The sequence below is a fragment of the Merops nubicus genome, unplaced genomic scaffold, assembly GCF_000691845.1.
Source record: "Merops nubicus isolate BGI_N331 unplaced genomic scaffold, ASM69184v1 scaffold30340, whole genome shotgun sequence".
Classification (NCBI taxonomy): domain Eukaryota; kingdom Metazoa; phylum Chordata; class Aves; order Coraciiformes; family Meropidae; genus Merops; species Merops nubicus.
The window spans coordinates 1-12,337 of record NW_008583979.1 but is presented as its reverse complement, the minus strand read 5'-3'; the positions used below and the strand labels follow the sequence as shown (position 1 = coordinate 12,337).

The following is a 12,337-nucleotide window of genomic DNA, read 5'->3' as shown; positions in this document are numbered from 1 at the left end:
TGCACTCAGTGCCACTGCCCGTGTCACTGAGTGCACCCTCAGCAACTTCCCCTTTGGATTACCCTCTAGTTGCACTATGTGATCAGTGAGAAATGTAGACTTATGTTTTCAAAGGGCCAAAGACTTTATCTGTCCAAACCTTGCAAGGTTCATCACCGCAGTTTCCACTAAAATCAAAGATGCTTCATCTGTTCCAGTAATAAGGCTGCACAAAGACCACTGATGGGTTTTTGGTTTGTGAGACATCTGTTGTTTGGCAGTTATCACTTGTAATAAAAACATACAGAGACTTTGCTGAACAGTACCCATGTAAGTGTGGCTTATGAGGACCACACAATGAGGCTTATGAAGAGTACATTTCTGTGCTGGGACAATTTTCTGTTTTGAGCAGAGCAGCAGAACTATTGCAGGTGATTGCATGGCAGGTTAGCAGAATAGGAAGGCTTCTCCTAGTTCTTTTTCAAACCTGGAAGATGGACTGTGATGAAATTGGGTAGTTCTGTGAGTTTTGTGTGAGAAATGTTAATCTAATTAATCCTTTCATGAGTTCTGATTCCTGACTCTGTCCACATAAAAGTGTTTTTTGAAATGAATGCTGGAGTGTTGCCAGGACTGTACAAAAGGAGGAATGCAGAGAGAGATCTTAGAGGAAATGAGATGTGTACTTTTTTTTTTTTTCTTTGCAATAGAAATCTCTACGAAGAGACTGGTAAAAGTGGAAACAAAAGGCTAGATCTTCGTCCTGGCAAATCTGTCAACATTATTTTAAAATTTTCCTTTTTTGTTAGATTCTTTCTCCCTGTTATACCTTTGAGTCTGAAGCGCCATAGAGGAAATTATGTTTCATGGACGAAAGCTGAAAGTTCTCTCTTTCTAGGTCATATTTGGAGCTCATTTCTCTCTGTAAATCAGAATAATACAGTGAAGTTTACTCCATCGAAGTGAAATTTGAATATGTCCTCTAGTGTCTCTCAAGCCTTGGCGATAAATCTTCAAAAAATGTTCTCCTTTTGGACTCAGTTTCTTAAAGAAAAAGAAATCTCATTAAAGAGCACTTCAAAATAGAAGGATCTTACAGAAACTACACTGGAGCAGTATCTGGCAGGCAAATGTGTTTCTTGAGTAGAAGATCTCACTCATTCCTTCTGGATATCTGCAAGGTGGTCAGTATCTCTTGATACAAAATTGCCACTCTTCTTTGCAATTTTTTAATATAAAATAATAAACTAAATATATGGCTTTCCCCTGCCCCTTTCCATCTAATACTGTTCTACATACATGAGTTGGTATAGGAAATATTCTGGATAAAACTGTGGAGTGAGAACAATTATTTACTAGCGATAATTGTGCTGGCTGTGAAAAGCTGAACATGAGCCAACAATGTGTGTGTGCAGCCCAGAAAGCCCCGATGTGTGCTGGGCTGTACCAAGGGGTGATTCTCCCCCTCTGCTCTGCTCATGTGAGACCCCACCTGGAGTACTGCTTTCAGCTCTGGAGCCCCCAACAGAGAAAGGACAATGACCTGTTGGAGCAGGCCCAGAGGTGAGCCAAGAAGATGATCAGAGGTCTGGAACACCTCTACTACAAGGACAGGCTGAGAGATCTGTCATTCAGCCTGGAGAGGAGGAGGCTCCAGGGACACCTTCTGGTGGCCTTTCAGTAAAGGGGGCCTACAGGAAAGCTGGAGAAGGACTTTTTACAAAGGTGTGTAGTGATAGGATGCGACGGTAAAGGGAAGTTGTGGATGTGTTCACGACCAAGTTCCACGAGCCTTGTACAACATTGTCTAGTTGGAGGTGCCTAGGGGCAAGTGATTGGAACAAGATGGTCTTTAAGGTCCCTTCCAAACCATGCTATGATTCTATAATGGTAGACTGAATGCTCTTCACTACAGCCTTGGAAACACTAGTTGGCTGTTTGCCGGTGTATTCACTTGCTAATTGCAGATTCTTGCCTCTTTGGGGGTAGACTCCCCATCCTCCCATCTCTCACCCTTCCTGTTCTTGCCTATCCCAAGAGTTTCTGTATGCAGAGGAGCACTAGCAGTTTGTGCACTATGGGCAGGTCCTTCCTTTCTCTTTTAGGATGCCCAATGATGTTTGCTTTGGAGATTAAAACCTGCCTTTAAATAATGGGTTGTGTGGTGAAGACAGAAATTTAGCTATATTTGTGGTAAATTTCTGTGTTTTTTTTTTTTTTGTACAGAGGTTGAAGTGAGATTATCAAACTGAATCCCAGCACTGCACTGAAAAGAAATGAAGTTTTTAGATGCAGCTAATTGTCTTTTGCAAGCTGAAGTATAACTGAAGAGCACATTTATTATCAGAAGATCTAGTTGCTAAAATCACACGGGGAGGGGAAAGAGAAGGTAGCAGGAAGTAGCTGTTCTGCAGTTAGTGGTACATGACTAAATAAAGAGAAAATAAAGAAAGGTTTATCCAGTCCAGAAGGATGTGATTGCCTGAGATTCATGTCTAGAAGACTGGAGGTAGCTGAGGCATGTGGTTGCACTTGTACCACTAGTTACCTTCCCTTGATTTTTTTTTTTTATGTCCTGTATGTAGAGTCATGCCATCTACAGTCATGGCAGGTCCTGTCCTTACTATTTCATGCCTTTTGACATTGAAATGGCTGAATCATTGTTAATTTTTTTTGAACAAAATTTTTATTTTGTTGGTTTTAGTCACTGATTGATCCTTTTCACTTCCTTTTTTTCCCTTGTCTCTCTGTGCTTCGCTGGACATGGCCCATAGGGGAGTTCTCAGGTGTGTATCTCCTCTGCTCAGTTTCCTTTCTTGTTTCTTTTTTCCCTGTTGAGGTCGAATGACGTGGTATACACGTGTGATACTCCCCTGCTCTTGTCCAAACACGGTTGGCTTCGCTGACTTCTCCTACCTTCGCCTCGCTTGGTTGCCTTGCTACGGGGGGTCCCTGGGCAGCAGGACTCCCACCCTGCTCACACGCCTGCTGCGTTTGAATAAGCTTTTCTTGTGTGGCTTTATGCAGGTTTGCTGCACTGCGTTACACTGGCCCGTCACTCAGGTTCTTGGGGCTCAGAGTGTTTTGGATTTTTCTGTCAGGATGGGTGCTGTGCTTGGAGCAGAGCTGGGATGGGCACACAGGACTGAATTAGGTTCCCACTGTCCTCTCAGTGAGCCACGCTGTGAGGAGTCCCTCCACGTCATGATGGCTGCTGTGGGCTGGTTGGTGCCTACTGGCCCTCTGCTGAAATAGCTGTAGCGATGTTAAAGACGCTTTCTGGGGAGGGTGACAGAGGCTCTGGGGTTGGCCCTGCTGTCTGGAATTGAAGCGACAGCCCTGTCGTTTGGTGGAGGAGACTTGCTGCCTTAGAGCCACACTCTGCTGGCACAGGGTTTACACCTTTCCATGAAATGCGCGTGGGCCCCGACGCAATTTCAGATGAAGTCAAGGGGATCTCTCTTGATTCCAGTGCAAACTGGATGAAGATTTCCCTGTAGTAAAGGGAGGCGGCTTACGCAGACACCATAGTGCAGTGCTGTGTGGTGGTGAGCTCTCTCACGGGTTTGTTGTTTTCTTCTTTGCCTGGCACCTGTTGGTGTTGGGTCTCCAAGGTTACAAAAGAAAGGCATAGCATCAGCCTTTCTTTTAGTTCAAACTGGTTTTACTGTAAATCACTTTGTGGTCATTTCTCAGAAAAAATCCCACAGAAGTTGTGTGGGAGTTTGTCGCAGTGCGGAGGTAGATTTGGGCCTGTGCAAAAAAGCCAGATGAGAACTTTGATATCCAACCCCCTTCTGTTCTTCTTCCTGCCCCTGTCCTTCCCTCACCCTGTTCATAATGTCTGTTGAACTACCTTTGTTGTGGGGGTGAGAAACCCAAAGATGTGTAGTCAGGGGAAATGATGAAGATGGAAGAAGCAGATGAGCTCGTCTCGAGCTCATCGTGATATCTCTGGTGTAAATCCCTGTTAGGCCAGGCTGCAGCAGAACAAGGTGTAGATCAGTTACCACTGAGCAACACATGCCCTGGTACCACACAGAGATGTGCACATGCTGATGAGCTGCTCTGTTTGCTACTTACAGACTGGTACTTAATGGCTGCTTTTTTTTCTCTTCCTTTCTTCCCCTTTGTCCCCATCTCTTTCTGTTCCCTTTCTCGTATGGGATGGCTCTCATAGTACGGGATGATTTCTTTGGTAAGGCGAAGGCCTTTTTTCCTTTTTTTCTTTTTTTTCTTTCATTTTTAATGTGCATTTTTTTCTAAATTTCTTCCATTCACTCCACATCCCTCCATGTCTTGCATTACCTTGGTTTGTGTTTTTGTGATGGTGGTATCACCTCTCCAAGAAGCAGGACGCAGCTGGTCAATAGCAGTGGTTTGGGGATTCTCTCCTGTTTCTTGTGGCTGATTATCCACTTTGATGCTTCACACTATTTGCCTGGCTATAGGAGGTGAACAGTGGAGGATGAGCTCTGTTAGACAGTGCTCTGTCCAAACCTCTCTTCCCTTTGCTCCATTCCACAAAGGGGTGAAGGGATCTCCTTTTTGTTGCTCCAAAATGTTTTTGTTCTGTGTTTTGTTTTTTTTTTTCCTTGCCATTACAGCCTGTGTAAAGTTATCTCAAAGTGTACATTCTATGGCTCTGGGAGGCTTCATCTGCTTTTTTTTGTTGCAAGATTAGCCCTTCAGATGTCTCTGGGCTGTCACTATGTTACACACAAATAAAGTGGAGGCTGTGGTGAGGGTACTGACAGTTAAAATGCTGTATGGCTTTTAGTTCTGGCATGATTGCTCACCCTCTTCACCAGAGTTCCTTTCTCTCCCCAAAAACAGCTGCAGAGGGCGATAGATGACTCAAGAATGGGAAGGAAAATGTCTAGTCTGAAAAGAATGGGAATTAACTTTTTTTAATGTCCCTCAGCACCTCTAACACCCTTGTGCCATTTTAATGTCTTACTGGCTAAATATTTATTTGATCATTTATAGAATCAGTAAAAAGGAACGAGAGAATAATTGAATAAACAGAGGACTCAGTCTTCAATGAATATATGGCATGCCACAAAAGAAAGGGCTGTAGGTCATTCACCTTACCAAACCAGAAATGCACTTCAGTTTATACTGCAGTCAGTTACTTTTTTTGCTGTTTGCAGTATTCTTTGACACAGTATCCAAAGAACACATTGCCTGAAACATCAAAGTGATTAATTATCTGTCTACTAATTTTTCATAAGTTATTTGAAAATGCTGCTTCTTTCTCATTCTTGCTGAGTGTTTGCTTTTGCCATCATAACTTCATCTCATTTAACTGTGGGAAGAGGATCTGTATGTTGGAGTGTTGCGATGTGTTCTCACTTCCTGTATGCTATCATGTTTCTCTGACTTCCATTTACTTCAAGTTTTATTTTATTGCAAATATTAATTAATCAGCAAGTAACGGATCATGAAAACTGTTGATGTCTTTGCTATAAAGGAAGAGGTAGTTCAGAGAGCAGGACAAGGATCACGTCAGCACAAACATTGATGGTTGTGAGACTTCTTCATGCTCTGGAACCTGTGGTGAGAAATGAGCTCCAGCCCTCAGCACTGTCCCCTGACAGGGAGAGGCCTCTTTGCCGTTAGTTCTCAGGTGGCCTCTAGTCCCCACTGTAAGTCAGAGGCTGACCCTGGGAGCCAGCAGATCCCTGGCAGCAGGAAACAATCCAGATGTGCTTTTGATCCCTAAATTAATTTCTGTTTGGTTTTATGAAATACTGAATTCAACGTTCACTGTTAGCACCAGACTTTTCAAAGTGCTTGCAACCCCGTCTGCATATTGCAGTTGTCGTACATTGATGCTCAAGTACAAGTGCAGTGTGTCTGGTGTAGATGTTTTCCTCAGTGGGGGTCTTACGTGATGGGACTGAGACTTCAGATGTTAAACATCTTTGAGAAAACTGTTAATGGCAGATAGAGCAACAGACAGTCTAAAGTCCTCCTATTAAAGTTGCTCTAGTGGAAGGTGTTTTGTTGGAAGCCTTTCATGTGCCTTTCATGTGCATACAACAGTGAACCCAAATCTGTTCTGAGAAACAGAAAATTTGGCTTATACTAAGAAAGAAAGAAAGAAAATCACTGATGTGCAGATCTGGCCAGCAATTTGGACAGTGTTCTGCTGTCCTCTGTGAAAAACCCATCAACTTCTACCTTCTTTCTTTATGAGTGATGATTAAAAAAATGGTTGCAGTAGCACATGGCTAAACTGTCCTGACTTCCTCTTGTTGGCATGAGTGAAGTTCTCTCCATCCCTTTGAAGGGAGCCTGTGAAAGCTGGGGCAAGAAGCTAGGTCTGAATTTGGGCTCTTTACAGAAGGACACATGGGTGTCTTTGCTTGTGCTGCGTGGTCTTTCAATAAGAAGCAATCCACTCTCCAGAGCAGGACACAGGGGCCTAGAGAAGCCTACCAACAGTGCTTTCTGTTCCTCAAGCATGAGTCAGGTAGTGCCACACAAGCATTATATTTCTAGGAAAGAAGGTGAAAACTGCCTGGCCTTTCTTTTCAGGAATGGGCAAAGAAGTGGGGAATCTGCTGTTGGAGAACTCGCAGCTGCTGGAGACCAAGTAAGGAACTGTTGTGTGCTCTGAACTGCCGGTGTAGTTAGAAATGAGATGTCATCTTGAAGCAGGTCTTGGCCAGAACTCCTGCTTCACAGTGGCTTGCTCGTTTATCTAACAGGTTCTCTTGAATACTTGTTGTTCCATCAGTTGTAAGAAGAGGAATTGCTCTTCTGAGCAACTCTCCTAGCTGTTTCCTTTCTGTAGGCACTTGGGTGAAGTCTCTGGGCATGCGCTGCTAGGGCTTGACCCCAACTGAAATTAATGTCAAGCTTTTAATTAACTTCAGTGGGAATCTATGTGGGTCTGAGCTTCTGTTGGAGGATATTGCTGTTTGTAAGTTTTTATTTGCAAGACTTGCTATTTGAAAAGAAAATTTTCTTACTATTGAGAAGAATTTTTAAAGATCTAATAGTTGATAAAGGAGAAGCAAAAGCAGACAATGCAGTGGACTTAATTTTTGAGACTGGCTGCCAAACGAGACATTAAAGCTAAGCAGCCAGGAAGAGGAAGGCAGAGTACTCCCAGAGGAGAGTTGGAAAACTTACTATGATAGGAAGCTCTGATTTAAAGATTGTAAGATATTTCAGAGCTGATTGCAAATGCTTATTTATATCACCATCATCTACAATTATCCCCAATTATAGATAACAGCAGTTCTGAAAGGCATGTTTCGGATCCTCATTCTGCTAAAAATAGATTTGAACCTTATGCAGGTGGTAGGTTACCCTACACCTGCTTTCTGTAGTATTCTGCCATCTTCTTATGGAGGTGTTGGTCTGCCACTTGGGATACAGGACTGGACAAACCTCATCCAGTTACAGAGATTTCTGTGTTCTTCTGCAACTCCTTCTTACCAAAACCTACTTTTCCATGAGTTATAGCTGGACTGAATTGTTAAAATACATTCGTTTCAACTCTCCTTGTAGTGTCTGTGACTTTAGTTTCAAGTCTCTCTTATGGACAGCTGCTGGTTTTGGGGATTTGTTCTTATTGTCCCTTTCACACCTTTAAGAAATGCCTTGAACGTTGTGAAGAATGATTTGATTGCCAAGGTGGACCAGCTGTCTGGAGAACAAGAAGTCCTGAAGGGAGAACTTGAAGCAACAAAGCAGACCAAAGCCAAAATGGAAAACAGAGTCAAGGAACTGGAGGAAGAGCTGAAGAGGTGAGTGATTGAGACCCTGCTGAAGGGAGCTGGAAGGACATGACTGACAAATGTACCTCCTCTGTTAGTTTTACTCTGTTTCTCTCATGGAGTTTAACATTGGAATTCAAAGGAGACTTACAGAGCACTTCAAGGCTGATGGTATGTGGCTGAGATATTTTTAGTGTTACGTTGTTTTTATTGGGCTGAAATGGATTACTGAATGTTAGAAAACCTGCAGAATTTTCCTCCCCAGGATTAGGATTCTGCAGCAGCAACTGCAAATCCAGGCTCCCTGAAGCGAGGAGTTCAGAGTTTCAATTTGCAATTTAAAATAAATATATAAAAAAAAGGGAATTTCAAAACAAATAGTTTTGTAGGAAACTCTAGAGAGCTTGATCCTTGCAGCAGGTAAGACAGCTCTGAGAGGGATAAATACCCATTAATTTAATGAAAGAGCTAATGCAGATTCCCACAAACAATATTTAAATGCCAGTATTGTTAGGTGTTTCATCGTTCATGTTAAGAATGAGAAGAAAAGGCAGAAGAGATTTTCAAGTCCTATGCAAGTATCATTTGGAGAGATCTAACCTCTTCATTTCCAGTCAGACTAGAGAAAATTAATCCTGAAGGCCTAGCAAAGCCTGTGATGATTTCACATCCATAAAACTAAAGATGCCTCATGGGGCTCAGAGCAACATAATTACATTGTGATTGTCTGTACATTGCCCTGCATCATCTCAATTCAGAGGACAGTGTTTCTTCTGCAGCTGGGATCTGGAAGGTTGCCTCTGTAATCTGAGCATAGAACCACCAAGAATAACACAGACTGCTCTCTTCATTGTCCAAAGCGTCTGAAATGAAAATAGTCTCACAAGCAGTGGAAAATAGGTCTGATTTTTTTTTTAATGCCTTTTTGAGTCTCTCATAATATACAGAGAATATATAATATATTGTAGAGTAGGGACATGGACTTTTAACTGCCTTTTTAGGAGACACAGACAGCATTTATTTTTCTGCAGTGTCTTTGCTGTTAATGAAAGCGCTAGTATTTCAAATAGGACTGAACAACTGCACTCAGATAAACCACTCAGATAAATGCTTTAAGTATTTTATTAGCATGGATTTGGTGTTCTCTTCTTTACCATTATGGCAGATAGTCCTTCCCATGTAGCGGCATTTTCCACTAAATTGAAAACAGAAGCAGCCTGGAGGAAGAATTTAAGCCAACGTTTTCACTGCTGCTACAGTTTGGTTTTCCATGGTTAAGATCTCATCAAACGTTTGAGTGTGGCTCTGAAATAGAAATTGACTGAGTAGTAGGTATTTTGGTGCTTACATCAAGTGTTCCAAAGAAACGGGGTGATATCGGTGAAGCTGTTCAGAGTAACGTGCCGCAAGAGCGAGGGAGAAATGTCAGAGAAGTATCTTGTAATTTGTCCACTTAACTTGCAGTGTGAAAACTTTTCTGTGTGTTGCATGCAGACATACCTTCCCATAGATGGTTCTCCTCCCAAAAAACCTCAGAGCCAGCCATGGTATATCGCTTGCTGGTTTGATCCCTTTCTTCCTGTTTCCTAGAGTGAAATCTGAAGCGATTGTTGCCCGACGAGAACCCAAAGAGGAGGTGGAGGATGTAAGCAGCTATCTCTGTACAGAATTGGTATATTACATTACTAAAATGCCTGCGGGGAAAGGGGGTTTACATACTTGTTCTGTATCACTTCATGAGTCCTGAGATGTAGACTGATCTGCCTTCATTAATGATGAGGGCAAAGCTGGTGAACTGTGGGTTGTTGCTGGTGAGCATTGCTAATAGACAGATGCCATGAGATTACCTCTTCATATGACTTCTAAATCATAGTTTGGCAAAGATGAGCAGCTGACACAGTGACAATACCTTGCACAGCGTTGTTTCTGCAGAACACTGCTGGAGCTGTGCCCTGCCTAGCGCCAGTGTGGTTTCTCTTGGGGTCCTGTGGTAGTCAGGCTTCTCCAGAAGAGCTTTTCTCTATGTTGGCAGTGAAGCTGTAAACCATGAGGACATGGCAGTGAAATCTAGGTTATACAGACAGCTTTGCGGCACTAACTGCCTTCTTTTATTCATTCAGTTATCTCCATCTTGTGACACTGTTTTTCTCATTATTTTCTTTATATAAGCCAGCACTGCCTGTACAGGCAGAGTAGGCTCATGGACTGTTCTATGACAGCTCTTCAGACTATTTTGGCTGTTCAACAAAGACCAACTGGAGCCAAAAAAAAAAAAAAGGCAAACTGAAGTGGTAACAGATATTCCTTGTAAATGTTACTCTGGTGGGACAGGGAATTAGATACACTTCTTTTCAATATTACTGTATTCTTCCTTTGTAAAAGGTATTAGAGCATATTCAGTTCTAGCCTCATTTTTTTGGCTTAACTTGAGTGAACTTGGTCTGTTCAGAATTTGGGTAGATAGGTAAACTTTCAGGTTGTGCTTGTGAAATGCTGAAGAGGACCGGATGTCTTTTATGCTGAACTGAGAGGTGGTCTGTTTTTTTAAAACTTAAAAAAAAAAAATGTTGGTAATTTTCATTTATACACTTCTTGTTTTGACTGGTGATACAGGTTTATTCCAAGTTCGGGGAGGCTGGAGAGGAACTTGGTTTCAGCAGTACTCACCAGCCAGTTAGAGTTTGGGAATTGCCACAGTCTAGGCACAACCCCATGACACTTCATAGTAATGAGTTCCTAAAATACTCAGTTTCTTTTGGACAGATATTTTCCCTGACTTAGCCATGTTGTTCTCATCTTCCATTCCTCAAAAGAGACTTATCAGAACCTCATTCTTATTGCCTCCTAGCCCAAAGCCACGTGTGCCCTCATTGGATGCCCAACCTGTGTCACCAGAGAGGAACAGACCTTTCTTTAGTTTCTTGTGCCTTTTGCTTTTATCAGTGTGTACTAACAGAAAGTCTCCTTCCACGTCGTCTTGGGGGGATCAGTGGCATTACATGGTGCTCCCTGCTGCTTGTGACTGGATTTACTAATGAACTAAAACTTCGATTTCCAAACTTATGGATCAACAAACTACTGTCAGTTCTCATAATACCTTGTAGACTATCAGAGCACCTTAATGGCAATAGTCTCTGGGTGGGGTTTTCAGTTTGGTTGTAGTTCTAGTTCTAATTTTCCTGGGTTTGTAGCACATCCCAGAGTTCCATGGGCAACAGTTTGGAGTTCACTTGTCTAAAATTAACACCTCGTGTGGGGAAACCAGAGGGTAATAAACAGAACAGGAGGAGAACTAACAAATATATCTGTCTCATGACTTGCCCTGTACTAACATCAGTCCCCTTCAATCTTTTGTTGGCTGAAGCAGTGCTCCTCCCCTCTGCAGGACAACATTCCCATCGCTCAGCGCCGCCGCTTCACGCGCGTGGAAATGGCCCGCGTGCTGATGGAGCGCAATCAGTACAAGGAGAGGCTGATGGAGCTCCAGGAGGCTGTCAGGTGGACAGAGATGATCAGGTGGGATACTGTGTTGGTGAACATGCCTATTTAGGACAGAACCTGGTCATGTTTGATCTTGTGCTCGACGGAACCCCTACCAAGATACAGATTGTAAAGTGCTAAAGGTTTTCCCAAAGTGTAGAAGCTTCTCTCATAGTGCCTAATCCTTTCTCTCATTCTGTACCCCAGGCTGCAAATCTCAAGTTGCCATTGTTATTTGGAGACACTGAGCAGTCATTTGTCTTGCTTGTTTCTTCTGTGCTATTTAAGCTAAGAGAAGCTGTAGGGAAGAGGGTTGGTTCTGATTAATGAATTCTAAATGCTATGGCCTGAAGTTGATATAATGCTGGAGTCTGTAGTTACGAGACTAGTACTGTGGCAGTACTGATAATGTTGCAGGGAGTTGATACAACTTAAGATTGAAGAGCTGCTTGCACTTCATGTCAACACTGAAATACAAGGAGTGTGCTTACATTAGAGACTTCCTCTGTTGTGTTTTGAAACATGTTAGAATGAATTCTGAATTTTGACATGGCTTCCTTGATGGAAATGGGCTGCTGTTTGGCAGAAACTTGGGTGAGAGATGCTGAAAATAATTCGCTTTTTCTGTGTTTGTCCTCAGAGCTTCTCGTGAGCACCCGTCTGTCCAGGAGAAGAAGAAATCCACCATTTGGCAGTTGTAAGTTCTTTGGTGGTTTGTGTTAAGATTAAGGAAAGGGGAAGTGTTGCCATTTTTACTTTAGACAGTAGCTTAGTCTCTACATTAATGAAATGTCAGCTACAAGTGTTGTTAGCTGAACCCTTTTGCCTTGAAGGGCTTCTGTTGTCCTTAGTGAAATGAAAATCGGGTCTGAACTTCTGCACTGGGTTTTGTTTTACAAGCTGGAAAAGATCACGTGTCCTGTAATGGAAACATAGATGTGCTCACAATCAGGGCTGTTTTCAGAAGGTATCTGTTTCTGGAAGCTAAAACCACTTTATGTCAACCACATCGAGGACTTAGTTCTGTGTTTGAAGTAGGGCAGTTTTCATGAACGGCTTACATATGTTTTGCTTCCCCTGCTGCGCATCTACGGTGTGTTGTCTCCTCAGGTACTTTTTCCCTTATTTACTGGTCTTTTTCTTTC

The 12,337-nt window shown here is 42.6% G+C and overlaps 1 protein-coding gene across 1 annotated transcript; it reads left to right on the top strand.

Annotated features, from left to right (window-relative positions):
* Positions 1–2,756: 2,756 nt before the first annotated feature.
* LOC103775382 (C-Jun-amino-terminal kinase-interacting protein 3-like) lies at positions 2,757–11,889 on the top strand (the record flags this gene model as incomplete). The annotated part of the gene is made up of 6 exons (XM_008942832.1): positions 2,757–2,765; positions 6,523–6,580; positions 7,590–7,742; positions 9,303–9,384; positions 11,080–11,228; positions 11,833–11,889. Coding segments are annotated over exons 2-6 (497 nt in total), but the record flags the coding sequence as incomplete, so codon positions are not given.
* Between the last annotated feature and the right edge of the window lie 448 nt (positions 11,890–12,337).